Below are 24,466 nucleotides of genomic sequence, written 5' to 3'. Positions count from 1 at the left end.
TCAACATCGGCCAGTCCTCCATTCTTAATGAATTGTGTCTGTGGCAATTGAGTACTATATCGTAGCAGTATTCGAGCGATCCATCGCCAAAACATCCTGCAACCACTCGTCACCATCCATATTCAGAAATTGCCCCCAAAAGTCGACATCCACATCCGCCCCGACCACGCCTGGGCCGTTCTCCACGCCGTTCTCGCCTTCGATCTCCTCTCCATTGCTCAATTTGGCGGCGAACCACTTCTGTACTCCCCTCGCCATAGGAATCAACTTCCGGTAAAAAGCTGGAATCTCTTCCGACGGCTCAGCAAGCAAAGCAGCCAACCTATCAGATGTCCTAGCAAAGTAGTCGCGCAGTTGAAGCTCTCGGTCGACTGTCTCGGTGGAGTTATCTCCGCACTTTACAGAGCACAAAAGCAACGCTAAGAAAGTGTTGTGGTTAGACTGAGCGAATATGTGCGCTGGTACGTCGAGTAGCACGCGAGGATCAAGCGACACCGGTACGAATGCATTGTTGAGGAACTTGATCGCGGAGATGCAGTTGCGTAGAACTTCGTGGCGTGCCTCCGCCGACGGGAAGAGCGACTCTTCGAGACAGCACTCGTAGAGGCAGACGCGAGCATAGCCGTATTGGACTGTCAGTAGTCCTCGTCTCAGTCAGTGTAGTCCATTCCTTTGACTTAATGCAACTCACTCGATTTCACGCTTTCCGGAATGGCATTCCACTGCCCAGAGATTTTAGCATCCCAGGATCTGACGTGGTGTAATATGTCTTCGCTGGACTCCGACTGACGGAATATGTTGTATATGAACTCGTAGCCGCTGCCCCGCTGGCGCTGTGTCATGTTGAACCAGCAGTTGACAACTCGGAACTGCTCGACAGAGTGTTGTAGGCGACACAAGCTAACTAGAGTCGCATCTGTATAAATACCGCTTTTCTCCAAGATGTTGCAGCATTGCTCCGCGTAGTCGCCGAATTTGACTGGATTTAGGTTTACCGACGTGTTCGATAGGCTGTTTGCTCGTCAGTTGCTCGTACATAACATGTCGAAGGCAAGACCATGCATACACAGAAGATAGAAAGATGCAACCCAAGAAGGTGCGTCGCTCTTCCAAGGTATGTTCAGTGAGATTCTCAGCATGGTATTCGGTGCGTAGTTCAAAGCCATCTGTGCTCTCGGTCGCCGTGACAAAGTGACGTCTTGCAAACGGCGATCGACTAAGATTCAAATCGACCAGCAAGCTCATTGCCATATGCATGAAGACACTTCGTTGACCGCGCAGCTCGAGCTGTAAGTGTGACCTAGGTTTATCCGTTCAGCTCATAGACATCCATACAGTGTGGTAGCCTTACCAGTGAATCAACAACAGCAGGCCTTGCAGCAGGTCTAAAGTTTTCTGACCATTCAGAACCATATGAGTGCCGATGTACGCTCTAGCATGGGCAGTCAACTCGCGCTGCCTAGCCCGATCCTTCGTGCAACCGAGCATGGCCACTATCAATGTCAAGAACGGCCTTGTTTGTGCGAAGTCTGCCGCTGACTGCTTGACGTCTGGCATAATCACAAATGGGAAGAATTCGAATAGTGATGTTCGATAGTAACTCATCCCACGCTCAATCTCGAAAAGACGACAGGAACCTAAGGGAGTCGCGTGGTTGACGACGCCTCCCGGAATCGCAATACTTCCGTTTTCGGTAGACGACACTTGCCTCTGGCGCTTTCGCGGCTCTGCAGCCCGCGTGATGCATGCAATGTCCTGAGTAGTGCATCTACGTTCTTAGCCGTGTCCGTATACGGTAGAGAGCTCGCCTGACATACCTTTTGCATCTCGCGTAGTCAATGCCCAGTTCGCATTTGACTTTCGCACTCGCACAACCTTGGCATGCCTTTGATTTTGGGACTGTATATACCGGCGCCATTTGTAATTTATGTGGGTTGAGAGAGAGAAAGGGAAGGGGAGCGCTTTTGGGAGTCTGTAATGTTACGCGGGCAGCCACTAATTCCCGGTAATAAATTGCGTTTTGCTGCCTCTTTAGGCAAATGGACATGCGCTAGCCCGAATCAACGAGAAGCCCAAAAAGGCAAAGAAAAAGGTGACTTATCCCAGCATCACCCCTGGGCATCCCTAACTAACAAGACTTCAGCGCGAGTATCATCCCCCAAGTCTACCCAGGCCCCCGCCGACTCCCCAGCCGAACACGCCAAGGACGCTGACAACGAAGGCGACGACCCCCAAGCCGGATCATCAACCCCGGCCCATCCACCTGCTTCTCTTCCCTTCGCATTGTCTTGTTACGAACTGCACTTCTTCGTCATGCAATCTGCTATACAGTTGCCTCATCGCGTTTTGATCAGCTTTTTTGAAAGCGAGGTAATGCGCACAATGGGACACCAATGTCTACATCAAGACGAATGCGTCCAGGCAAGCTGGGCGATATACAGGTCATTTAATCTCCTATTCGAATGCGCTCAGTAACTGAGAGCACCAAAACGGAGGCATGCCTTGACAGTGCGCCACCAAAGGTCGAGATTCTTCAGTAGCACACGCTGTAACGATGTGATGCTTTCGTATTCGCATTTCTCAGGTGCCATCACCGAAATGTGTAGACCGAAATCCCTCGAGATCGAGCTCGAGCATAACTCAACCGTGCAACTTCTGGTATGGAGACAGGATAAGACTGTTGCCTTTCCTCAGCGGTAAACTGAGCGTCACGCGCTACCCCGCCTGGCACAACACCACAGTGCGGGGAAGTGCATGCTTAGCATCTCAGTCTATAAATTTGATTCATTTCTTTTACATCAACATCACTTCCAAAAGCTTCTGAAACGGGTACCATGACTCCACGACCACGCACAGCATTCATCACAGGTACCACTTCCAACCCCACAGCTGATACATTCCATGCTGAAGATTATCAGGCGGGTCAAGCGGCCTAGGCTATGCCCTCGCCCAGCGTCTCCTTTCCCAAAACTACCACATCTTCATCGCCGACATCTCTTTGGATGGTGCAAAAGAATTGGCCACAACCCACAACACGCCGTCTGTCAGCAAAGTTCACTACGCCGGCGCCGACGTGTCTTCCTGGGACTCCCAACTCTCCGCCTTCAAGCAAGCCCTCCAAGCCCTTAAAGGCCGCATCGACTACGTCTTCCCCATCGCCGGCATCGGCGAGCGCCGATGGCTTCCCTTCGCCGAGGAGAGCGCAGAGGGTGACTTCGTCAAACCTAACCTGCAAACGCTTGAGGTCGATTTGACGGGCGTGTTGTACACTGTTGCGCTAGCAGTGCAGCAGTTTCGCCGCCAGGAGAAAGATGAGCGAGGCTGGAAAGGTAAACTCGGTCTCGTGGCGAGTATTTGCGGGTTCTCCCCTGTACCCGCAGTCCCTGTGTATTCGGCTGCAAAGTACGGCGTTGTGGGCCTGACGCGCACGTATGGGAAGATGCTTCCGACAGAGGGCATCACTGTCAATGCAGTGTGTCCTGGGATTGCGCGGACGAGCATCAATACCGAGGCATTCTACAAGAGCGTCGAGAAGGATGGGATTCTGGTGTCAATTGATGGGGTGGTAGATTCATTTATGGATATGATTGAGGGAAGCGGAAGTGCAGAGTTATATGTTTGTGGGCCGGAGGGGTACGTGAAGAAGGAAGAGGAAAAGTATGATGCGTGGCTGCAAAAGAGTATCGATGTGCTTGATGAGGGGCATAGGTGGATTCATTACTCTGGACTCTAAATGGATTGCTTCTGAATTCTCGATCCATGAGCTCACTTGTATCTTTGGCTTGCTAACTCATGACCGAATCGTGTACCACCTCTTCGGAAATCTCATCATGGTACTCGTACATCATAACATTATATCGGAAATCCCGATCACCATCTACACTCGGAATACTAATATTCACAACCTCCGTAAAATTCATTTTCAAATAGAAACCTTCAGCCGTAGGCTGCGCAATCAACGTAACATTCGCCTTCTCCTTCCTCCCACGCTCCAGGCCCGACTTAATAAGCCGCGAACCCGCTCCCCGCCCTTGAAAATCCGGATGTGTCCCGAGCATCTGAAGATACAGTTGGTCTGTTCCGAGTTCATCGTCAACATATTCCCGCTTCGCAGTCGTGAACTTGTGATCGAAGTCAAGGGCTCGTGTGATGTTCATGTCTTTGTGCGTGCATGCGCCTGCTTCCATTCAGCCCCAGTCATTCCATTCAAGCCAGCTCATTGAAGTATCTTACCAGATATAGCCCGGAAGTACAGTTGCTCCTGCAAAGATCTCTGCGTCCACATCGCAGCAGCTACCAGCGATACGTCGCTGTCTGTGGGTGCTTCAATTACTTCGATGTACGCGTTGGCATCTGACAGCAATTGAGTGACACTTAATCGCACGCATCTGCTGTGTTCGTGTGGGAAATCTTCGCGGAACTGGTAGGTATAGTTCCACCATGGAAGAGGGGAGAATGCAGCGATCATGACTTCAGCTATGTCGTCGGCGTCCGCTAGAGTGGCATCGCGGAGGCGCAATGGAGACCTGAGAATCTGCTGCGAACAGCTCGCGACGTGTCGATCCAGACAAAGTAAAGCTACGAACCAGAACGTGAGACGTGAGGGACATATCATCTTCAACATAGTTTCGCGGGAATTCTGAATAGCTTCTGTCCGACGGTGTAGTACCTTGGGGTCGACAAACTACCCCGCGCGATAAGCTTGTGACGTAGACATGGCTGGCCTCGAAGGATGAAGCGAGGTCTTGATGCTTGCCTTGAAGTGGTGCAACATAGTGTTGCCGGTTGCTGCGACTCACGCATAGTGTACCGAGATATGTCAATTTTACATCTTTTTTGTTCCTCGTTTCTTAGCTATTCGACTCGCCGCCTACAGCGAAGCCTCTTTCCGTCTCATCCATCGTTTTATCTATACATGAGTCTTCCCATACCGGTAGTAACAATTGGCAGAGCGCCTGACCCATCCCAGTGCACCTAAGCCAATACATCACAAAAATCAAGATGATGACCACCAGCACCGTACAGATAGACGAGGCATTTAGAGCGCTCGCCGTGTATGGAGTAAAATCTGATACATCTGCAATGACCCGCCCGACACCAATCCTGCCGGGTTAGAGGAAACAAGTGAAACAAGACATGGAGTCAAACTCCTCCTCATGCTGTGCTGAAAGTACATGCAATGCGTACCAAGAAAAAGCAGAGACAAACTCACTTTGCACAACTCCAACGCACCATGCCGAGGTGCTAACCCCCTTTATCAGGGTGCATGCAGAAAGGAAAATCAGAAGGCGACCACAGAAGATGCCGTGTAAAACATCTTGCTCTTTGTGGATGTTTTGTATCGTTGCTTTTGTTGCTCGTCTTTCTTCAAAGTTCGGGCTGCTCGCTTTTGATTCATAGGAAATTGCAAGCATAGAACGCTTTGTTCAAAATTGAACATGGTCAGTATACCTTTCCGCAAGTACAGTCGGAAAGACTGTGTTCTAGTTGAGGTTGGCGGAAGTAATTTTGTGTTGTCGCGTGTGAATCCACGCATAGCAAGTTGCACGATGTGGTCAACTTCGCGAGTCGGCAGATCCTAAACGAACGCGAAAGTCGGAGGTGACAAGCGTGGAACTCGCGTAAGTATCCAGAAAATAGCTCATGGCAAGCGGACGTACAACGTCAAGACACAAGCCAGTAGACCCAGGGAACGGCGACACCATAGACAATCTAGCCTCCTTTACGGTCGGCGGCATTCGCTGGTAGTGGCTCGCCCGACGTCTTCGTATCGTTCGATTTGTTCCCTCCCTTGCCTTTTCTCTTCTTGTTCCGCGAGGATCCCTGCTGCCAGGCGTTCGAATTGTTGTTCGAACTGTTGTTGTTGATGCTTGCATTCGCCTTGCTATTCTTGTCGTTTGGCTGCGAACCGCCTTTGGCCTGGTGTTGCTTGTTGTTCTCCTTATGATTAGAGGTTTGCGCAACGGAGTGTGATGCTCGACGGGCTTGGTGATTATTCTCCTTGGACTGACTCTTGCCACCGTTGACTGCCTTACCACCAGCTTCTATTTGTCGGTTTACGGTCGGAGAAGGCGTTCTTGTCTCGAAAACGGGGGAGAGCAAGGGTAATGTGGCGGACTTTATCTCCTGCGGCGGTGCCCGTGGCGCATTTAGAGTATCTAACGTCGTAAGACCGTTATTGTAGGGCACATTCCGCCACTGCGAGGGCTGCGTCTTGGTTGGTGAAATGTCTTCAGTCTGGTTCGGCCGCCGACCATTCCCGAGTTCGTAGTTCATCCACGCTTCTGGAAGCATAGGGTAATACTGTTGGTTGCCACTTGGTACTCGCGTCAAGCTATTGATGTCGACAGGCGATACACCGTTCATCGACCCATTCGCGAAGGCAGTACCATGGCCATTGTCACCGCGCTGTCTTTGCATCTCCTCTAGAACCAATGCTTGCCGTTGCTCATGGCTGGCGTTCCGATATTGATCCTGGTCCGTGAAAATACCGAGATTCGCGGAGCTGGCTGTATCGATTGATTGGAAAGAGTCGATCGTGTCGCTCCTGGAACGCGCCTCACGTGGCTGTTGCGGGAAAGAGCCATTGACAATGACAGGGCCACTATCACCAGGAGGGCGCGCTGAATCAGTACGGTCCTTTCGGGCTTCGGCAGTCTGACTAAGTGGATGAGGCACATTCGTCGAATAGCTCCGTACGTGACCACCGAGAGGTGACGGTGAGCGCGATACGCGCCTCAGAGCAGTGTTGAGAAGCGGTTGTGTGATCTCGGAAGACACGCGCCTCCGTCGCTGTGCGAGTTCATTGAATGAAGGAATCTGGGGGACTGCATAGTCTTGCAAAGAGCGCGGCGTTGCTTGCTCATCGACATAGTAACCAACATACTCCCTAGGAATGCTACTCTCGGATGACGGCGCAGCTTCAGGGTAGCCAACAACAGGGCTGTAGGGCGTGTCTGTGGTTGCTTGCGAGCCTGGCGCTTCCGGTGTGGAGCGCGCGATAGGGTACCCAGCGACGAGAGAAGGATCAAAGTACGGCATGGGAGGATACCCAGCCATGACCGGATTCTGTGGCATCCCTCGTGCCGGTTGTGATTGTGAACGCATGGATCCTGTTTCGCTCGCATTGGACGCTCTATGTGCTTGTCGCCGTGGACCAGGCAGGCTGTGGGGAAGCGAAGGCGAAGAAGGATTGGTACGGGGGCCATCTGCGACAGCTGACCCTTGCTGCGAGGGGTCGAAAAATGCTGGGTAGTGGTAAAGGAAGCCCTGTGGCATGGCATTTGGTGGGATACCAGCCTCGCCAAGTCGGGGGCTGGAGCGACCGTTGATGTACGGCGACTTCTGCGGAGACCCGTTTGCGCTGCTATGTCCACGATTGTGTTGCGCCTGCGCTTGCGCTTGAGCTAGAGCTTGTGCATGCATATGCGCAGCCTGTGCTTGATGTGCCTGCTGTGCACGTTGCTGCGCGACGAGCTGCTGCCTTAACGAGTTGGACTGTATTTCTAGCATTTGATATTGCTGAATCAGTTGATCGTGTAGCCGGTCGTTGAGCCCTTGTGGGAAGCCGTACTCTTGCTGAGCTGCCATCGCGCCGATTGGAGGACTGTGCAGCAGTGGCGGACGGTTGAACGCGGCTCCACTTGATGATCGTCGTCCGTACCCGCCTCCCTTGTTGTTCATGCCGCCACGCCCACCGCGATGATTACCCTGATTGCGACCGTTGCGATTATTGGGCACACTTGGTGCTAAGGTAACCTTTGGAGCCGTCGATTTTGGAGGCCGTGGTCTTTCTTCCGGAGGAGGCGCAGGTGGAAACTCAAATTGCTCGCATGCCGTTCCCAGCTGCTGGCCATCGGAGAGGAAGTCGAATGCCCGCCGAATCTCCAGGTGAATACCACGCCAGGCAAATTCATCTGCCGAATTGCCTAGGTTTCGATCGGTATTGAAGGGCTCCTCGACGCAAAGGCGGTTCCTAGCCTCCTTCTGAAGACCAGCCCGGTGCCAGTTCTTCTCGTAGCGAGTGAGTAAACGTCCCTCTCGTACGGACACAACGTATTTCTCGTAATCGACTTCATGCCCATAGTGGCGAAAGAACTGGAACAGGAGCTGACCCAGCGACTCGGTGTTCTTTTTACCAAAGCCCTTCAATGCTTCCAAATCATCGGCGAAGTCGGAGTGCGAAGGCTTGCCTGTTGCCTTGTCGACTGCCCGATGGGGGAGGGTGTGAAGTGCGGGCAAGACTGGCGGATTGCGCGTCTGAAGAAAGTTCAAGATCATGCATATCCAAGTGTAGGAGCTAATAGTGCCTCCAAGTGCTGCAACAAATCAGACATGGCTCTGAAGAAGCAAATTCAACTTACCAGCGTCGTTCAATATCCGCTGTTTGGTCCAGTGCTTGATGATCATTGCCAAAGGTCGGACGCGATCGTCTATCTGAACGTAGGTCTTGATCATACGCGTGTTTTCCAACGCGGGCGTGTTGTTTACATTCATGTCGCACGAAAGCTTCAAAACTGGGTCCCAGATTTTGACGATTCGTACCTTGGCTTGCGGTATGCACACAACTTTCTCCATGCCATCTATCATTGTGTCAGCTTGTGTGACCAGGTGGGATTTCCACTACACCGTACGTTTTGCGAGGGCCTCAGCCAGTGGGTGCATGTCCTCCAACCTCGTCATTGGGGTTTGTATGCAGACATCGACTAATACAGGTGTCAGCAGTGACCCGTACCAAGGTTCTGGCAAGAAAGCTTACCATCACTTTCGCTTGTGTACAGCTGATTCCCCGACGAGCCAAATACGTGCACCTTGAACTCGTTTCCAGGGAATTCAATCTCGAGAATATTTTGGAGCTTCTTGACAAAATTGTCCCTCCGCTGCGTATTCTCCTTTGTCGGCTGTAACCGATCGTACAGCTCACGCATGTCACCGCTCAATTTGTCGTCCTCATGAGGATCTAACGAGTTCTTCGGCTTATCCTTGGCCTTGTCAAGAATATCGGACGAGTCATATGGCATTCGCCTCCTTCCAAACTGGGTGCTAGTCTCGTATTTGCATCGTAGGGTGCGTCCAATGCGTATGGGCGGGATGGCAGGATTGGCTTCGGACGACACTGAACGAGGCGAATGGCTACCGAGACCGCCACTAGGAGACGGCGATCGTGATCGCGACTCATACTGGCGGGCATTCTGTAGAGGCGTGGAAGGCACCGAGTTCGAGTGGTGAGACACGATCGAAGGGCGTTGCGCCCTCGCAAAGGGGTGGCCTTCGTCGCGTTTGCTTCCCATGTTGTGTACGCCGTTGGACGTCATCGGCAATGCGCTACTGCGAACGCTGTGTGACCCGGCTTTTCTCCCATGGAGGTCCTCGCGAGCCGGCGTCGGTTCCGTGTTATGTGGACGAGCTAGATCCCGCTGTGAGTCGTGGGCCTGCACGGCCGTGGACGGTGGACCCGACACCTTTACGGTGGGGTTAGGTCTAGTAGAGTGCACTGGTTTACTGTGCGGGTGTTGCAGCTGTGGGAGCAGCTGCGTGGGCAATAAGGCACGGGGGACAGCACTCAAGGTGCCCTGGTACCTACCCTTTGGTGCGAATCCCGCGGGATCTTGTCCAATCGCAATGGCTTCGCCTCCAATCCGAGCGTGTGCCGAATGAATGTGGGTGAGATGCGGGTCGTAGAGATATGTGCACTGTACGCTGGCGTGGCGGGGGTCGTTCATATGACCTCGCGGTCAAAGGAAGTCGCGGCGCGAGGGTGCTCGAAGGCCGGTGGCAGCGCTGGCGAGTCGCGGTGATATAGGCGAGTCCGATGAGTGTGAAGGTGAAAGCGAGGCTCAGCGCGTGCAGGACGAGCAGAGGTGCCGTGAACGCCGTGCGAGGGAATCCAAGCGGCCCCTTGTGGAGGTCGTGGAAGTCGATTCGCTGAACGAGGGGCGAGGGCGACGACGAGCGCTAAAGGAATACAGCCGTGGGGGATGGTGGTGTCGCCGTACGGCAGGCTTCTGGGGCGAAGAGAGCACACGCAGCGAGATGATTCACGGCACAGGCAAAGGAAGGGTGCAGAGCCGTGGACGCAGTCGCAGCGAGAGAAGGCACGGGTGGGCAACTACGAAATCGCGGAGCGCACGGACCCGCGTCTGGCACGGAAAGAGGTATGAGGTACTCGCACGGTGGAGTGCGACCCTCTCACTGCGCGTTATGAGTAACGCCCTTTATTATAGATGTGTGACCCGGATCCGCTTGCTGCTTATATGGCCCGCCGTGCTGCAATTGCTCTGCCGGGGGCTACTTGCTCTCCTGAGTCTCCTCTACGCGCTCCGGCCGCGACCTGGATGGGTTGTTCTCGCACCTTCCTGATTACTGTTCTGGCAGTCTCCTGCGGCGTTGACCCTCAAAGAACAGGCCCTGGAGCCGACCCATCTTAGACAACAAACCCGCAGAGCGCCTCGACAACGCCTCGCCTCGCTCCCGGTCCAAGCTGAAGCCAGTCGAGACGGTGGGCAGTCTGATCATCCTCAGGTCGCACCAGCAGCGTCCAGCCCGCGCCTCAGCGTCTTCAGAAGGGGCACGCTGCCAATCTACGAGATGCTGGCCATGCGAGCACCGGCTCCAGCGTTCCGTGCTGAGCAAACACGTGCTGGTCCACTGCGCACCGCTTCTCATTTGCCATGTCCGGACGCTGTTTGCTGCTCGGAAGCAGTCGTGCTGACGGATTCCCTAGACAGCTGAGCTGAGACGAGCCCTGGAGCGTCTGCACCTCTGACCCTTCCGCTAATACAAGGCGCGGCCAGCACTAGGTATTGTACTGTCAGCGGGCCGATCGTGCAGTGGTCGCTCGAGGGCTTCAGGGCAGTATGCATTCGTGGCGATCAGGGATGTCTCGACCCTGGGCGATGACGGCGAAATAATCGCATAGGGTCCTTGTTTCAAGTGAAGAGCGCCAGGACTGGCGCACGCAAGCTGTCGAGTACCGGACCTGCGTCGTACCTGCGAGATGCCCAGGATGGTGTTTATTCACCTGCAGCCGTACGTAGCTGGCGCTGGCTTCAGCATCCATACTTAGCAGTCTGTCAAACCGTAAGACGCTGATGCTGCGTCCCAAGGTTCACCACCCACCGTACGGGAAACGGCCGGCGCCATGGCTTCCGGCAGCAAGCCTCCCGCTCTTCCGCTCCTAGATTGGCCTGGAATCTCGAGGGTGCAGCGTGGACGACGTGCACCGCGTCACCAATCAGAAATGCGCAGCGAAAACGGAGCAATTAGCTCGCTGCTGAGCGTTCGATGCCGTTTCGAACGGCCGCTGGGCGGGCCTGGGGCGGGGCTGCTGCTACGGCGGGGGCACTTGTGCTGACACGCAATGGCTTGTGACTTCCCCGCGCCGAGCTCACGCGGGCCGCCATGTCGTCCTGAGGCACCGCTGACTACCAAACCATGCTGCGAGTGTTCCCGCGCGTTGCACAAATCAGCACTTCGTCGAGCCACATCAGGGCTCTCACGTACAGCACAATGGCCCAGCGCAGGATCAGTAAGACGCCCCCAGGCTGGCTCCTCGACGCGCGCTCACAGCCAGGTAGACAACCCCGCTCTCTTGTATGCTGTCCTCGACAAGCTTGGTGAGTATCCCGGGGTATGTTGCAGGACGTCCACTAATCATTCAATTGCGGACAGCTTCCGTGTGCTGAGGTGTTGCCAGCATCTGCGACCTGCAGGAAAAGTTCCGACCTGCCATCCATGAGTTCCCGAAAGTCGTCGCGACCACCCAGAAGCTGCTGAGAGCAAGTATGCTAACCCCACCTATACCACCTCAACCATCATAATATCACTGGGGCGGATGCGCTTATGCATCCCAACCGTCTCCATCATAGGCGGCTGATCGAAGGGGGCCAAAATCAAGAAGGCGTGCCGGCTCTAGGGTCAATCCCCACGTGTCTTGGCTATGCTAATGAGGCACCCCAGGTCAGATCCTCCACATCCCCGTATTCGCGACCACGCAGAATAAGGCTAGGTTGGGTGAAACAGTGCCCGAGTTAATGCTTGATGCACCAGGCGGCATCAGGACTGTCGTCCACGCTGACAAGACCCTCTTCTCTATGCTGTACGCTATACGCTTCCCCGGCCTCGTACCCCTGAGCAAGTAGCGCTGACTGCGTTCGTTCTCAGCACGCCTGAAGTCCGCGCGGGTATAGCCTCGCTCAACTCGCTCAACTCGCGCCTCTCGTGCGTCATCGTCGGCATCGAATCCCATATCTGCGTAACCCAAACAGCACTCGACCTCCTGAGCGAAGGCCACAACGTGTACGTGATCGCGGATGGCGTGAGCAGCGTGAACAAGGAGGAAGTTCCCATTGCACTGGCGAGGCTACGGCACGCGGGTGCCCAGGTCTTGACCAGTGAATGCTGGATGTACGAGGTCATGGGCGATGCAAAGATAGCGGAATTCAAAGAGATCATAAAGGTTGTGAAAGAGTCTGCTGAGAGTACGAAGGAAGCGCTCCAGTCGCTCTGCAAGATATAGAACAAGTTGTAAGAGGATGGACGTGAAGAGGGGAGTCCTTGAGGAGCGTAACGAGATTTGTAGAATATACAGGTGTTACGTTGCATGTCAGTCGAGTATTTTGCCTCAGCCGGGATGCGTAATATATATTGAGACAGCCCAAAAGCTTTTCATCAGGTCTTACATTCGTATCTAGGTATATTCAAAATCAAATAAGCCGCCGTATCATGTTCTGTGAGAGGTGATTCTCTCTGTTTGTCAAGTAAGTACTTATCAAATTGCTCATGACGCGTTCTTTTAACCGTGCCACCTCACCACTGTTACGGAGCTACACATCACAAAACCACATGCGCGTCACTAGCGGTGCTCAGATGCGGTGACGTCATGTCTCTATTTCCGACCTCATCCCACGCGAACAAGATACCAATTGTGGGGTCCGACGATGCGGCTCAATTGTAAAACACGTGTGTATGTGTGGTACCGTTCCTGATCATCACTCGCATGGATCTGCAGGGCTGCATAGCTGCAGCGGGATGACGAAATGCTGTAGTAGCTGGCGAGGCTCCGCGACTTCCGATCGTTTGACTGCATGGCCCGATCGAAGTTTTCGTTCACAAGCCATTGAAACACGACTTTACATTAGCCTTCTAATCGCTCGATATCGTACTGTTTGGACACCACATTCTGAGCCATTTACTTGAACACGTATTGGTTCTGACAGTTCGTCATTTTTCTCGAACGATCAAGGATCCGTTAAGATGGAAGTCGTCCTCTCCATCAACGCCGGATCATCTAGCGTCAAAATCTCCGTCTACAAAGCTGAGCCCTCATCTACCACACCTCAGCAGCTCGCCGAAGCCACCGTCGAAGGCCTGACCGCTCCTCCCGCGAAATTGAAGTACTCCCGCGGCGACCAGAAGATCAAAGGAAAAGAGTTAGAGAACATCAACTCGCAAGAAGACGCCTTCAAATACATTCTCTCCCATCTTCAAAAAGACGACGGACTACCTGAGCTCTCCAAGACCGAGGACATACATTTCACGTGTCATCGCGTCGTGCATGGCGGCGACTATCCACGCGCGCAGATCATCGACAAGGAGACGTACCACCACATCGAGGAGCTGAGCGATCTTGCGCCGCTACATAATGCGCCGGCATTGAGCATTGTGAGGGCGGTGAGCGAGATTCTGCCGCATGCGAAGAACGTGGCGTACTTTGATAGTAGTTTCCACGCGACTATCCCGAAGCATATTTGCACGTACCCGATCGATCAAGAGGTTGCGGAGAAGAATAGACTGAGGAAATATGGGTTCCACGGGATCAGCTATCAGTTCATCACGGATGCCGTGCGTATACCCTCCGTTCTTTTTTCATGTCTCCTTTCCACTTTCCCTCTGTCCTGCTCCCACCCCACAACCCAAGCCATTCAAGTCAAAATCCGACTAAGTTCCACCGCAGGTTGCTTCACATCTGAACAAACCAGCAGAAAAGCTCAATATCATAGCCCTCCACCTCGGCTCCGGCGCCTCCGCCTGCTGCATCAAAGCCGGCCGGTCCCACGACACATCCATGGGTCTCACACCCCTCGCTGGCCTCCCTGGCGCCACCCGCTCCGGCTCCATCGACCCCTCCCTGATGTTTCACTTCACGCACTCCGCCGGTTCGATTTCCCACTCTGCCTCTAGCCACATGCATATCACGCAGGCCGAGGAAATCTTGAACAAGAAGTCTGGGTGGAAGGCGCTCACGGGGACGACGGACTTTGGCGAGATTAGTGCGAGTGAAAAAGACAGCCACAAACTCGCTTTCGACATCTTCGTTGATCGGATACTCAACTACGTCGGACCGTACTTTACCAAACTCAACGGCAAGGTGGATGCGCTGGTCTTCGCTGGAGGGATCGGTGAGAAGGGTGCTAAACTTCGACAAGAAGTCGTCAATGGGGTGGAGTGTCTGGGCTTCAAGCTGGACGCCAAGAAGAACGAGGGTCCTGCGGATGAGGTTGTGACTGATGTCAGTGATGAAGGTGCAAAGTTTAAGACGCTGATTTGTCAGACGGATGAACAATTGCAGATGGCGAAGGGTATTTTGGCGGATAGGGGTAGGTTTGTGGGTAAGAAGGGGTGAGGGATGGCGCGGGAAGAGTGGGCTAAGAATGGATAGTAATAAGCGTGCTTTTTCTGGTATCATGGGCCTTGTGTAGAACTATACGTTGCAGCATCCAAATGTCGCTGAAGCTGTTACACGCAGCTGAACTCAGCATTTACTACCTTGGCATTGGCACAAAATCCGCTTCACCTTCTCCCCAACCACTCAACGGCATGTAATCGAGGTGGGCGCTAGCCCTTTACTGACTAGCTTACTGACCGCGCCTGCCTTCGGTATAAGATTTGTTTGACATGTCAACAGCATCAACAGTCTATATTCAACCTCTCGCTCGACCTCAATTTGCTACACCACGAGTGCAATCATGGGCTCCCTTGAGTACGGCAAAGATGGTGACACGAACATCGCCATGGAAAACGTCGGTGCGGAATCAACCGAACCCTTTCGTTTCATGGATCTGCCCAAGGAGGTATGTTGAACCTAAAAGCGCGGACGAGCTTAACCAGTACATGCCGCTCCTACCAATTACAAACACTACTGACCAGGTTCCATGTCTAGGCTCGACTCATGGTCTACGAGCGTATTCCCGTTACCACCAAGACTTACGGCGCTTCGCTTGGTGAGGATGTAAGTCACCATTAGCGTTTACAACCATTGTCGGTAGCAAAATGTCTTCTGTCGTGCTAGTCTAGCGTCACGTTGGCCGAGCTTTAGTCTTTGACTGACCTTTATAGCGACCCGTAGTGCAACATCCTGAGAGGGTACGGAGCGACGGCAGACTCATCCTTGTCCACAAGACACTACCCACAGGTATCCTCCGTGTCTCGAAGGCGGTCCACTACGAGGCGCGCCCCATTGTGAGGGCCAAACTGAAGGTTATCGTCACCCAACCGGTCCAGTTGCTTTTCTGCATAGGACCAGGAGGTATGGGATCCGAGGAGCGCGATCCATGGGGGGGACGCTTCCGAAAATCGTGACAGCTTCGCGGAAGCTACCGCCAGTGCCACGAATATCCCCGATAAAAAGGTCGAATCCGACATCATGCGGCGTTTCGGCAGACAACTGAGAAACCGCCGTAAATACCTGCCCCGGTCCCAGAGAGAATGGATAACAGTAGAGGTGGCCTGCGTCGGTGCCACCGAGTTCAGCTCCGATCTTCTTCAGTTACTCTTGCGTCTCAGATTGCGTGAAGCCGTTGAAATGCTTGGCGACAAACGGCTGGATATTGCCATCGCGCTGCGCATGGTGCCATCTTTACCCGGAACACTTACCGAAAAGGAGGAGCAGGATATATTTCAATTTGTGGACGAGATGCCAGCGTCACAAATGGCAGCGTGGAGTGTGTTCGGTGATCGTGGAGGTCATGAACCCTGGTTCGAAGAGTCGACTCCCATCATCAAGGGTCGACCAATCGAGCAGCATGAGTGGGAAGAAGAATGGGAGGAAGGAATGCATTTCCGCGAGCATGGCGCAGATATTGCTGCGGCTGGAGTGCAACATAAAGAGGTCTAGCGGTACGAGAAGCTAGCTAAGGAGTGGCGAGCACGTTCTATTACGCCAAAAATAAGGTTCTATTACTGAGGTAACCGACCTTGGTAGTGATTCTAGTGGGTAAACGGCTAGCACAGCCGAGTACATGAGTACCTAGACATGGTATGATCTTGAAGCAACAAATTGTTCAGAACCGGCATAAAAGCTGTCAAAAGCCTTCAACGTCTAAGTCAATAGTAACTTGCTCTGGCAAAAGTGATTGGTCGAAGAGCGTGGAGGGTCAAAATCTATAGCAAGCCAAAGCATAATATATACACAATCATCCCGAACGGTTCCCTTCCTACACGAAGCTAGGCATAGTGGAGCAGACACTAATCAGAGTGGTCACCTTATCCCAATAATTCAGCTCTCCCTCGGCAAGGTCGTCTTGCGTCCATCCGGCCTGCACCAATACCTCCACATGGAACATCGATCGTGACGACGGATCTTTCTTCGTCCGCCCCAGCAACTCAAGTACTGTCGCACGTTGTTCATCCGTGCTTGCCTCCCAGCCTATTATGTACATCGGAAAGTGTGGTTTGCACGTTTCTAGCTCCGCCAGCAAAGTAAATGCGTTGTCAATGTAATCTTGTATTTTCGACGCTTGATGAAGAATGTTCGCGGTGACTCGGTTGAGGTAGATTAGCATGGCGAGCTGGTAGAGGCGGACGCTCGAGCTGATCTTCTCAGCTGCCGACGGCACTGGGACGTTTCGAATCCGCCAGTCGAGAATCCTGATACGGTTTGCAAATTCTTCCAAGTCTTGCGCATTCATAGTCTCAAGACGCGGTTTCGTCGGTACCGTGTCGCAAAGCTCTGACATCAGTTTCAATATCACTGTTATCCATGGCGCCGACGGCGTCACTCTGTGGCAAACCAGAAGGTCCTGTTGGGAGATTTGCTTGCGGTTACTATCGTCTTGGAGCTGTGGCTGGGTTATCGACGGTTCACTCTTGTCTCTTGGTGTCGTTTTCCAGTGCCGGATGCTGAATTGTTTCATCACATCGTGGTAGTATACCCAATTTAGTAAGGTGTTTTTCTCCTCATCGAGGGTGCACTTGACATGAGGACGTTCTGAGTACAGCACTTCTTTGATGCCATTGACGTACCATGTCCACTCGCTGGCGCTGCAGGAGGCCATGTGAACCTACGTTTTCCCGATATGCGTTAGTGTGATATAGAAGAAGGGTGAGCTGAAACAGGCTGAAAGTAGTGCCCTACCTCGAAAGAGCAGAGTAGCATCCCGGCTGCAACATGATGCGCGCCTTCCACGTGCTCATTGTATGTTTCTGACGCCTTGGCTAGAGCTCGCAGACTGGATATCTTGAGTTCCATGGCTTGCTCATTCCAACCGTAACGATACAGTGATGTCAGGCCGAGCAGGGAGTGAAGAACTGCGGTCGAAGCAAGCGTATTGCCACTTTGCGAAATCCTCATAAGCAAGTTTGCAAGATGCTTCGGATCAGACCCGAACGTTGTCAGAGAACGGGAAGCTTCTGATCGAACTTTCTGATGGTCAGTGTCGGTCAAGTCTAAAAATCTGCCAACGTCTTACAGTATCTCAGCAAGTCCCACTCTTTCCTCTTCAATCCATGGGGATTCCATGTCACCGGTGCATGCAGGCATGGCGCATAGGAGATGTACGAATTCAGAAACATGTACATCTCGATATCCCAGTGCGATGCCCGGACCATGGTTGCATGGCCAATCGGATAGTTCCGAGATTTAAGATCATTGTGAAATGACTTGAGCACGATAGCTCGCCTGCGGTCGTTGTCCCTAGGCCAAGAGAGCCGGAGGTCGTAACCCTTGCATACACGCTTCGCCCGTGTACATTGTGAACACGCTGGTGTGATCCTATCGCAGAGAGTCTTTCGATCTAGAAGAGCAGGTTAGTGATCATTCTTTCATATCTACCGGCCGTGCCCACCTTTGCAGGTGCCGCAGCTTCTCTTCGCTAACGCCGGCTTGCCCATCTCCGCGAGTTATTGCCTATGTCCGGTTTAAGATAGATCGGGCTTGGACTCAGTGTTTACCATGAGAATTTGATATGCATGATGAGGCGGAAGGCAGAAACGCTGCAACTTTGAGCGACTTACACGGACGATGTCGTAAGCAAACACGTGATCGCTGAAAGTTGCTCGAAGGACGTTGCGCGAAGGATGGTGCAGTAGACTAAGGCTGAATGGGGTAGTCTAGTGAGCGACTAGTCCGTATCTGCCACTAGCGCCATCTGCCGACCATTGTTAGCAGAGCATCCCTCATTTGAGTAGGCTAGTGGCGATGACATAAGCAAACATATGTGGAGTCGTATTATTGTCCTTGTCGTGCATCTGTTTGCTGAGGGTATTATTCTGCGCGCGCAGTAGGATTCCGGATCGCAAAAAGTTGCCAGATGGCTACGGTGGATAGCCACAGGCCTCCACCGTAACGTTATGATACACGTTCGAATTTCTAATCTAGAATCATGGAGGACGCGCTCATCGAGAATGTGTCCAAGAGTCAGTATATAAAGGATCCGTACTATCCATATTCTAGACAGCAGCGCACTCATCCTTCACATCTTTCACCGCTGAACAGTCATAAGCAAACCTCACTCTCTACAACATCTCACCTCCAAGATGCCGTCCTATGTTATCACCGGAGCTTCAAGAGGTATCGGCGTAAGCAAATCGGGAAGCCGTCACCTATCAACTACTGACCGCCATCAGTGGGGATTCGTCCAGCATCTCTCGGAAGATCCCTCAAACACTGTCATTGGGCTAGTTCGGAATGCGCCCCCAACCATTGAACGAGTGAAGAACGAGCTTCCAGACCGCAAAAGTATGTAACCACCACATATCTTATTTACGCTCATTCACGCGACTATGAATGGTGATACGAGCTTCCACTGATTGTTTCAAGACATCCATATTCTCCAAGCCGATCTAAACGACGACGCAGCGATCAGAAAGGCTGCCACGGATACCGCCAGTATCACCGGCGGGTCTCTCGATTATCTTATTGGTAACGCCGCCTATCTGGCCTTGTATGACCAGTTTGACAGTCCCGGCGAGCTACTCGCCAAATCTTCCCATGAGGTCTTCACGAAAGAATTCCACAATTTCATGGACACGAATGTTTTGGCGCAGATTTTCCTCTACGAAGCTTTCCTGCCATTCATCCTGAAAGGCAAGGCCAAGAAAGTCCTGTCCATATCCAGTGGCATGGGTGACCTCGAAATCAACAGAGAATATGACTTCGATCACGCCATCTTCTACTCGTCAAGCAAAGCTGCGCTGAACATGGTCAATGTCAAATTTGGTGCGCAGTATAAAAAGGATGGTGTCCTGTTCCTGAGTATGTGTCCTGGAATGGTCGACACTGGAAGTTTCAGCAAATGTACGTACCGCAGCTTCCGCCAGACAGGCATGTAAATATGCCGTACTTACTAACGTTCACAGTGAGCCCCACACAGGGTGCCAAGTTGCAAGAGGTTACTGCGAAGTTCCAGCAGTACTCACCTAGCTTCACGGGACCTTATGAGCCCGTCGAGGCTGTCAAGAAGATGACGTCGACTCTCGACAAGCTAAGCATCGAGAATGGCGATCAGGGTAAGTATTTGTCGCATCTTGGGACGAAGAGGTGGCTCCCTTGATCTTGTTTCTACGGATCTGTAGATCAATCTTCATAGTGTCACTTCGGAAATAGCATAAGGTCGTCATCTTCGATTTTAATGTGCGCTTTACTTTGACATCCCAAATTTGTACGAATTCAACAATTACTACTTCCCAATAGCGACCCGACCAGCATCACGAAGCCGTTTCGAGCTCCCAGAGCTATCTTCAATCTTCAGATCTCCTATATCTCTTGATACCAGTGCTGGGAGGTGTACATCCACGTCTTGGACCATGTCGTCCCACTGCCGCGCATTTTTGTTTATCACTACGTGAACTTGGTCCTCTCCTGGACGCGGCACACTGACTGCAGCAGAGCCGGAAGACATCGTCCCCGGTAGTCTCGTCAGCTGTAATACCTCTTCTTTGGCATCCTGAGAGGAAGCTGCATCTTCTCTAGACCACTTTCGAATCGTTATCTGTGTGCCACTGTGGACCATAGCCAAACCACTAGCTCCCCCATCCTCGGCGATGGAGGTTCCAGACTTAAAAACGCCGGAGGACGAGTGTTCGGGCAAATTGATAATGGGAGCTGAAGAAGGCTTTTTGGAGAGCGCACTGTTTTGTGCTGTCAGATCCTCTACTTGTCCCCTGGCGGAAGACGCTGTCTGTCCTTGGTACGGAACAGATACAGGAATAACCCTAGGCGCGCCAGACGAACTTGTTTGAATGACGAGGTGGTCCCCATCTCGCGAAAAGTGGACATCTTCAACCGTCTCGCCTAGCACATCAACATCTTCGAACCGGTTTTGTGGAGACCTGTGCCATAGCGTGACTTGAGAGTCCATAACTTTGGGGAAGAACAGGGCCAACGTAGTAGAATTAGGGTGAAGTGTGACCTTTGGAGGGGACAGCTCTTCGTAAGGACAGATTGGTGTTCTGGCGCTTCCCAATTTAGTTATCGAAAGATTCTCTTCAAAACTCAGCTGAAATAGTATGACGGTATTTGGTGGATGCTCGTTAGTGTAGTATTGCTTCGCTAGTTGGTCCACGAATAGCAAATATGCGCCATGGTGCGCGAAGACAACAAAGTGTCGGTATCTTTTGGTTCCATGATATACGGAGTGGTCCGCACTTTTAGCACGTGCGCGATGTCGTGACAGAGACTGTGATAATGACGGAGACTTTGACGGTGTCAGATCCAGATGTGATGTGCTAGGTGAGTGATTCGCGTTCTCTCGTGTTAACGACTTCGAACGTCTATGCGACGCAAATGGCTTCAAAAGACCACTTAATGAGCTTGTGAAGCTGCCACTTGAACTGCTTCGTGTTTCGCCAACCGTGTTCGCAACATTCAATGGCTCTTCTGTTTTTGAAGGTCCATTCCAGATTCCTTCTAGGCCCTCTTCAGTGTGTAACGGAAGTACCACGGCGTGCATGATGGCTTCGTTGCGCTTTGTGATGGAAAAGAGGTACACTGTCCGAATGACGCATATTAGCCTTGTATCGGAGCTAATTGCGGTTGGAAATTGCATTTTCCAATGTCCATCCCTGAATGAGGGGTCATGTTGCCACATGGAGCGCTGCACTTGGAGGTGTACTTCCCCGGGATCCAACGGTATGGAGCCGTCGGCAATACACCGAGGTTCATCTGACACTGACCAGAGCTCATATCGAGCTACCCAGTCTGTGCAAATCATGTGTAGCATGGATTCTACGGGCCTCATGGAGGACTGTGCACATTGCTCGAACGCTCTGTGCAAAACTCAGCATGGATAGATGAAGATGAGGGATCCTATAGGCAGAATGTCACTTACTTCGATGGCCAGATACTCAGGATCGCTACGGTTTTGCCATCCTCGCTGAGCTCTGAAATCTTCGATAAGTAACGCGAGCCGATTGATTCGGCCTTAGGGGGATCCATTATCAGTGTATGTACTTGCGTATGACGCGTCCCTTCCACCAGTCGACTTGTTGTAAAAGCAGTGATCTCTTCCCATACATCTATGGGAGACTGAAGTAACTGGCGGCCCCAGTCGTTTTCTAATATGTTGGCGTAGCGTGCTAGCTCAGTGGTATCACGAACCAACTTCTCTAGGAGATCATTTTTGGGCCCATCTTCGACGATAAGTGAAGAGATGGTGCGGCTGACCTCTTCTAATTTGCTGGCGCTGGGTATCCGTCGGAAAGCATATGAGGCTTCAATCCATGCCATCAAATGTCGCTTCAGTGACATGAATGTATCCAACATCGGAAACATTGGTGCAAGAATCGTATCCGCGTCGCGATTGGAGCGTAAATCATCGAGACAATGATCAATCCAGTGACAGGCCGCATAGCCCACAAAGGGGAACATCTTGTGTATCTCCGTTGGCGTGATGTTAGAATCCAATGACCCACTCAAGGGATCGGCTGGCAGTCGGTAGCAAAGGACTGCGAGGCATCGAGTGGCAATTTGTGCGAGACTCGCCCCGTGACCGGTAGCCGTGATGGACATCGATCTCTTTCCATGTGAGGTATTCTCTGCATCACCAACATGTTGGTCCAGAATATACTCTTTTGCTGAGAGATGGATGAACTGAAAGGAACGAATGTCGGCGGCGAAGGTATCACTGGATGTGGTCTGAACCTCGACAAGACCTGCACAACTCATGATGACACTGCGTTTGAAATCGACGTAGTCGTCATCAACGCCGGATTGCAACGAAGAATCATCTGAGATGGCCACTTGAAGCTCTTGTGTTGTCAGGGGTCTTTTTGAGTGGAGCAGCCAGATGAATATACGCGATGCGAGGTCCCGTTCTGCACTGTTTTTGCCTTTTATCAAAACCACAATTCGATCGTACATTTGTTCAAGACCCTCAGGTGTCGTGATGTTCATGATTGCCTCACTCCTTTGGCGTCTGGTCAGGGCGGGGGAGTTCAGGTAAGCAACCATCAGTCGTACCCACAGGAACATACCACTAGCGCCAAATATCATTCGATCACCCAGCTCAGTTATGTCGACAGTGGCCGGGAACATCTCTTCTTCATCCATCTCGTCCAGTTGTGAGCGTACGAGAGCCTCGATATCAGCTTTGTTGAGATTTCCGATGTTGAGATGCTGCTTGTCTGGAACAGTCTTGAAGAGTGCGCTTACGTTGGGTCTACTGAAGAGGAGGAGTTTAATGCGATTAGACTCGTTGCTTAAAGCAAGGAGGTCCTTGGTGAATGCTTCTGGATCTTCACACTCATCGAGGCCATCGATAACGAAGATGGCGCTTTCAGAATAGCCAATACAAAGTTGCAGAAGCTCCAGCAATGCGCCACGGGATGCTACAGGCGAGCCAGATGAAGTTTCATCCATGATAAAGGAAAATCGGTCTATGACATCTTCGTCGGTGCGCTTGATGTGGAACATCTGGGCCAGAAATGCGCGAAGCGGTGCACTTGAATCCTGAAACTCAGGTAGTCCGTCTTGAAAGAAGAAGTAGAACACCTGCGGGGATTGACTACTTGTGATCTGTGTGGTTTTGAATTCTGCTACAGTAGAGGCTGCCAAAATTGTTTTGCCGCAGCCAGGATTTCCTTATTCTTGATTAGATACTTTTTGGAGATCAAGGTATTCTGATTGACGTACCTTGTACCCAGAATGCCTGCTCGTCGAATTTTCGTCTCTTGGGATCGGGTAAGCCTTGACCATGGCGGTTGAGCCAGTCCATGGCAACCTGTTGTGATAAAAGCCACTCCGCAGTTCCTGGCTCTTTCTGATCAAGCGCGCGCTCGTATGGTTGGTCAAAATGTGGTGTCTTGATCCAGAACTTGATTTCTGCCACCTTTCGATCCATTATGTCTTTATAATGAATAGTTAATCTCAAGAACGGTCGGGTTCGGGAGCCAAGCTGCTTACTTTTCTTCATGTCCGCCGCTTGTGGGCTGAGTGATTGTGCGTCTCGAGCTGCGAATTGCTCTTCTCGCTTTCGAAGAGCTTCCTGAAGAGCCTGAATCTGCGACGCAATGTTTGCCTTGCCATCTCTGGTCTCAAGGAGCTGTGCAAGAAGTAATTCGGAATTGACTAGATCCTTATGGAATCTAAAGTTTTCGAGTACGTCTTCGAAACGTACATCGAAAGGCTTCCACAACAAGCCCGTGGCAACTCGTATCGATCGTTTCGCTTCTACAAACACCAAATCAGCTGTCGAGGAGAGAAAGGCCTCGAGGGATACTCACTGCCGTCCTCTTTGTGGAATACCCTCAGGACGCTTTGAACAAAGTGCAACAAATCCTCGTAGACCTTGCATAATGAAGTTTGAAGTCGTGCAGAGGGGCCCTTGACCCCCAGCTTTGATATTTCATTATAGTGCGGAAGTACCTCGGCGATCCGGTCCAATGTTTTGGCGAGCTTTGTAAAGAAGGAAGTATAATTTTCGGCAAGCTGGAAGTTCCGCGTCAAGAGAAGGTCTCGCTCGTTACATATAAGGAGCGTCTTACCACAAACACCAGGTGGAAGGCGCCCCATACGATGGCGGCATACTCTGGGTGAGACGAAACAAATATTTCGATCGTCTTGAAGTAGGGTTGGAGTGCACTTCCAAACCTACTGACGCTGGCAAGAATGCGCTTTCCCCATAGCCGATCCTTCCTAGCCTGTCCGGATCTTTCAACGCTTGCGATCAACTGTTCGGCGGAGGGGCATTTCGAGAAGATTCCCTTCTCGGAGGGAGACAGAGATTGAAGAAATTCGTCTCGCGCTCGCTCG

General features: G+C 52.1%; 10 protein-coding genes across 10 annotated transcripts; 5 read left to right on the top strand and 5 right to left on the bottom strand.

Annotated features, from left to right (window-relative positions):
- Nucleotides 1-54: 54 nt before the first annotated feature.
- Nucleotides 55-842, bottom strand: N0V89_003669 (uncharacterized protein; the record flags this gene model as incomplete). The annotated part of the gene is made up of 2 exons (XM_056212467.1): nucleotides 55-632; nucleotides 692-842. The coding sequence occupies 2 exons, from the start codon at nucleotides 840-842 to the stop codon at nucleotides 55-57; spliced, it is 729 nt and encodes a 242-aa protein (XP_056072775.1).
- Nucleotides 843-2,834: 1,992 nt separating this feature from the next.
- Nucleotides 2,835-3,733, top strand: N0V89_003668 (uncharacterized protein; the record flags this gene model as incomplete). Its single annotated transcript, XM_056212466.1, has 2 exons — nucleotides 2,835-2,868; nucleotides 2,919-3,733. 2 exons carry the CDS (start codon nucleotides 2,835-2,837, stop codon nucleotides 3,731-3,733), a joined length of 849 nt encoding a protein of 282 aa, XP_056072774.1.
- Nucleotides 3,734-5,712: 1,979 nt separating this feature from the next.
- N0V89_003667 (uncharacterized protein) lies at nucleotides 5,713-9,290 on the bottom strand (the record flags this gene model as incomplete). Its single annotated transcript, XM_056212465.1, has 3 exons — nucleotides 5,713-8,318; nucleotides 8,364-8,582; nucleotides 8,759-9,290. The coding sequence occupies 3 exons, from the start codon at nucleotides 9,288-9,290 to the stop codon at nucleotides 5,713-5,715; spliced, it is 3,357 nt and encodes a 1,118-aa protein (XP_056072773.1).
- Nucleotides 9,291-12,092: 2,802 nt separating this feature from the next.
- N0V89_003666 (uncharacterized protein) lies at nucleotides 12,093-12,517 on the top strand (the record flags this gene model as incomplete). The annotated part of the gene is made up of 2 exons (XM_056212464.1): nucleotides 12,093-12,097; nucleotides 12,163-12,517. The coding sequence occupies 2 exons, from the start codon at nucleotides 12,093-12,095 to the stop codon at nucleotides 12,515-12,517; spliced, it is 360 nt and encodes a 119-aa protein (XP_056072772.1).
- Nucleotides 12,518-13,254: 737 nt separating this feature from the next.
- Nucleotides 13,255-14,623, top strand: N0V89_003665 (uncharacterized protein; the record flags this gene model as incomplete). The annotated part of the gene is made up of 2 exons (XM_056212463.1): nucleotides 13,255-13,842; nucleotides 13,955-14,623. 2 exons carry the CDS (start codon nucleotides 13,255-13,257, stop codon nucleotides 14,621-14,623), a joined length of 1,257 nt encoding a protein of 418 aa, XP_056072771.1.
- A 343-nt stretch (nucleotides 14,624-14,966) lies between these two features.
- N0V89_003664 (uncharacterized protein) lies at nucleotides 14,967-16,114 on the top strand (the record flags this gene model as incomplete). Its single annotated transcript, XM_056212462.1, has 4 exons — nucleotides 14,967-15,071; nucleotides 15,161-15,229; nucleotides 15,337-15,477; nucleotides 15,518-16,114. The coding sequence occupies 4 exons, from the start codon at nucleotides 14,967-14,969 to the stop codon at nucleotides 16,112-16,114; spliced, it is 912 nt and encodes a 303-aa protein (XP_056072770.1).
- A 319-nt stretch (nucleotides 16,115-16,433) lies between these two features.
- Nucleotides 16,434-17,412, bottom strand: N0V89_003663 (uncharacterized protein; the record flags this gene model as incomplete). The annotated part of the gene is made up of 2 exons (XM_056212461.1): nucleotides 16,434-17,259; nucleotides 17,405-17,412. 2 exons carry the CDS (start codon nucleotides 17,410-17,412, stop codon nucleotides 16,434-16,436), a joined length of 834 nt encoding a protein of 277 aa, XP_056072769.1.
- A 1,341-nt stretch (nucleotides 17,413-18,753) lies between these two features.
- On the top strand, nucleotides 18,754-19,769 carry N0V89_003662 (uncharacterized protein; the record flags this gene model as incomplete). Its single annotated transcript, XM_056212460.1, has 3 exons — nucleotides 18,754-18,955; nucleotides 19,037-19,513; nucleotides 19,576-19,769. 3 exons carry the CDS (start codon nucleotides 18,754-18,756, stop codon nucleotides 19,767-19,769), a joined length of 873 nt encoding a protein of 290 aa, XP_056072768.1.
- A 126-nt stretch (nucleotides 19,770-19,895) lies between these two features.
- Nucleotides 19,896-20,576, bottom strand: N0V89_003661 (uncharacterized protein; the record flags this gene model as incomplete). Its single annotated transcript, XM_056212459.1, has 1 exon — nucleotides 19,896-20,576. The coding sequence occupies one exon, from the start codon at nucleotides 20,574-20,576 to the stop codon at nucleotides 19,896-19,898; it is 681 nt and encodes a 226-aa protein (XP_056072767.1).
- Nucleotides 20,577-21,541: 965 nt separating this feature from the next.
- Nucleotides 21,542-24,008, bottom strand: N0V89_003660 (uncharacterized protein; the record flags this gene model as incomplete). The annotated part of the gene is made up of 4 exons (XM_056212458.1): nucleotides 21,542-23,262; nucleotides 23,348-23,560; nucleotides 23,618-23,884; nucleotides 24,002-24,008. The coding sequence occupies 4 exons, from the start codon at nucleotides 24,006-24,008 to the stop codon at nucleotides 21,542-21,544; spliced, it is 2,208 nt and encodes a 735-aa protein (XP_056072766.1).
- Nucleotides 24,009-24,466: the final 458 nt, after the last annotated feature.

Source organism: Didymosphaeria variabile (assembly GCF_027946475.1).
Source record: "Didymosphaeria variabile strain IMI 356815 chromosome Unknown scaffold_3, whole genome shotgun sequence".
Lineage (NCBI taxonomy): Eukaryota > Fungi > Ascomycota > Dothideomycetes > Pleosporales > Didymosphaeriaceae > Didymosphaeria > Didymosphaeria variabile.
The sequence above is the reverse complement of the archived record's forward strand: the minus strand, read 5'-3'. Positions and strand labels throughout refer to the sequence as shown.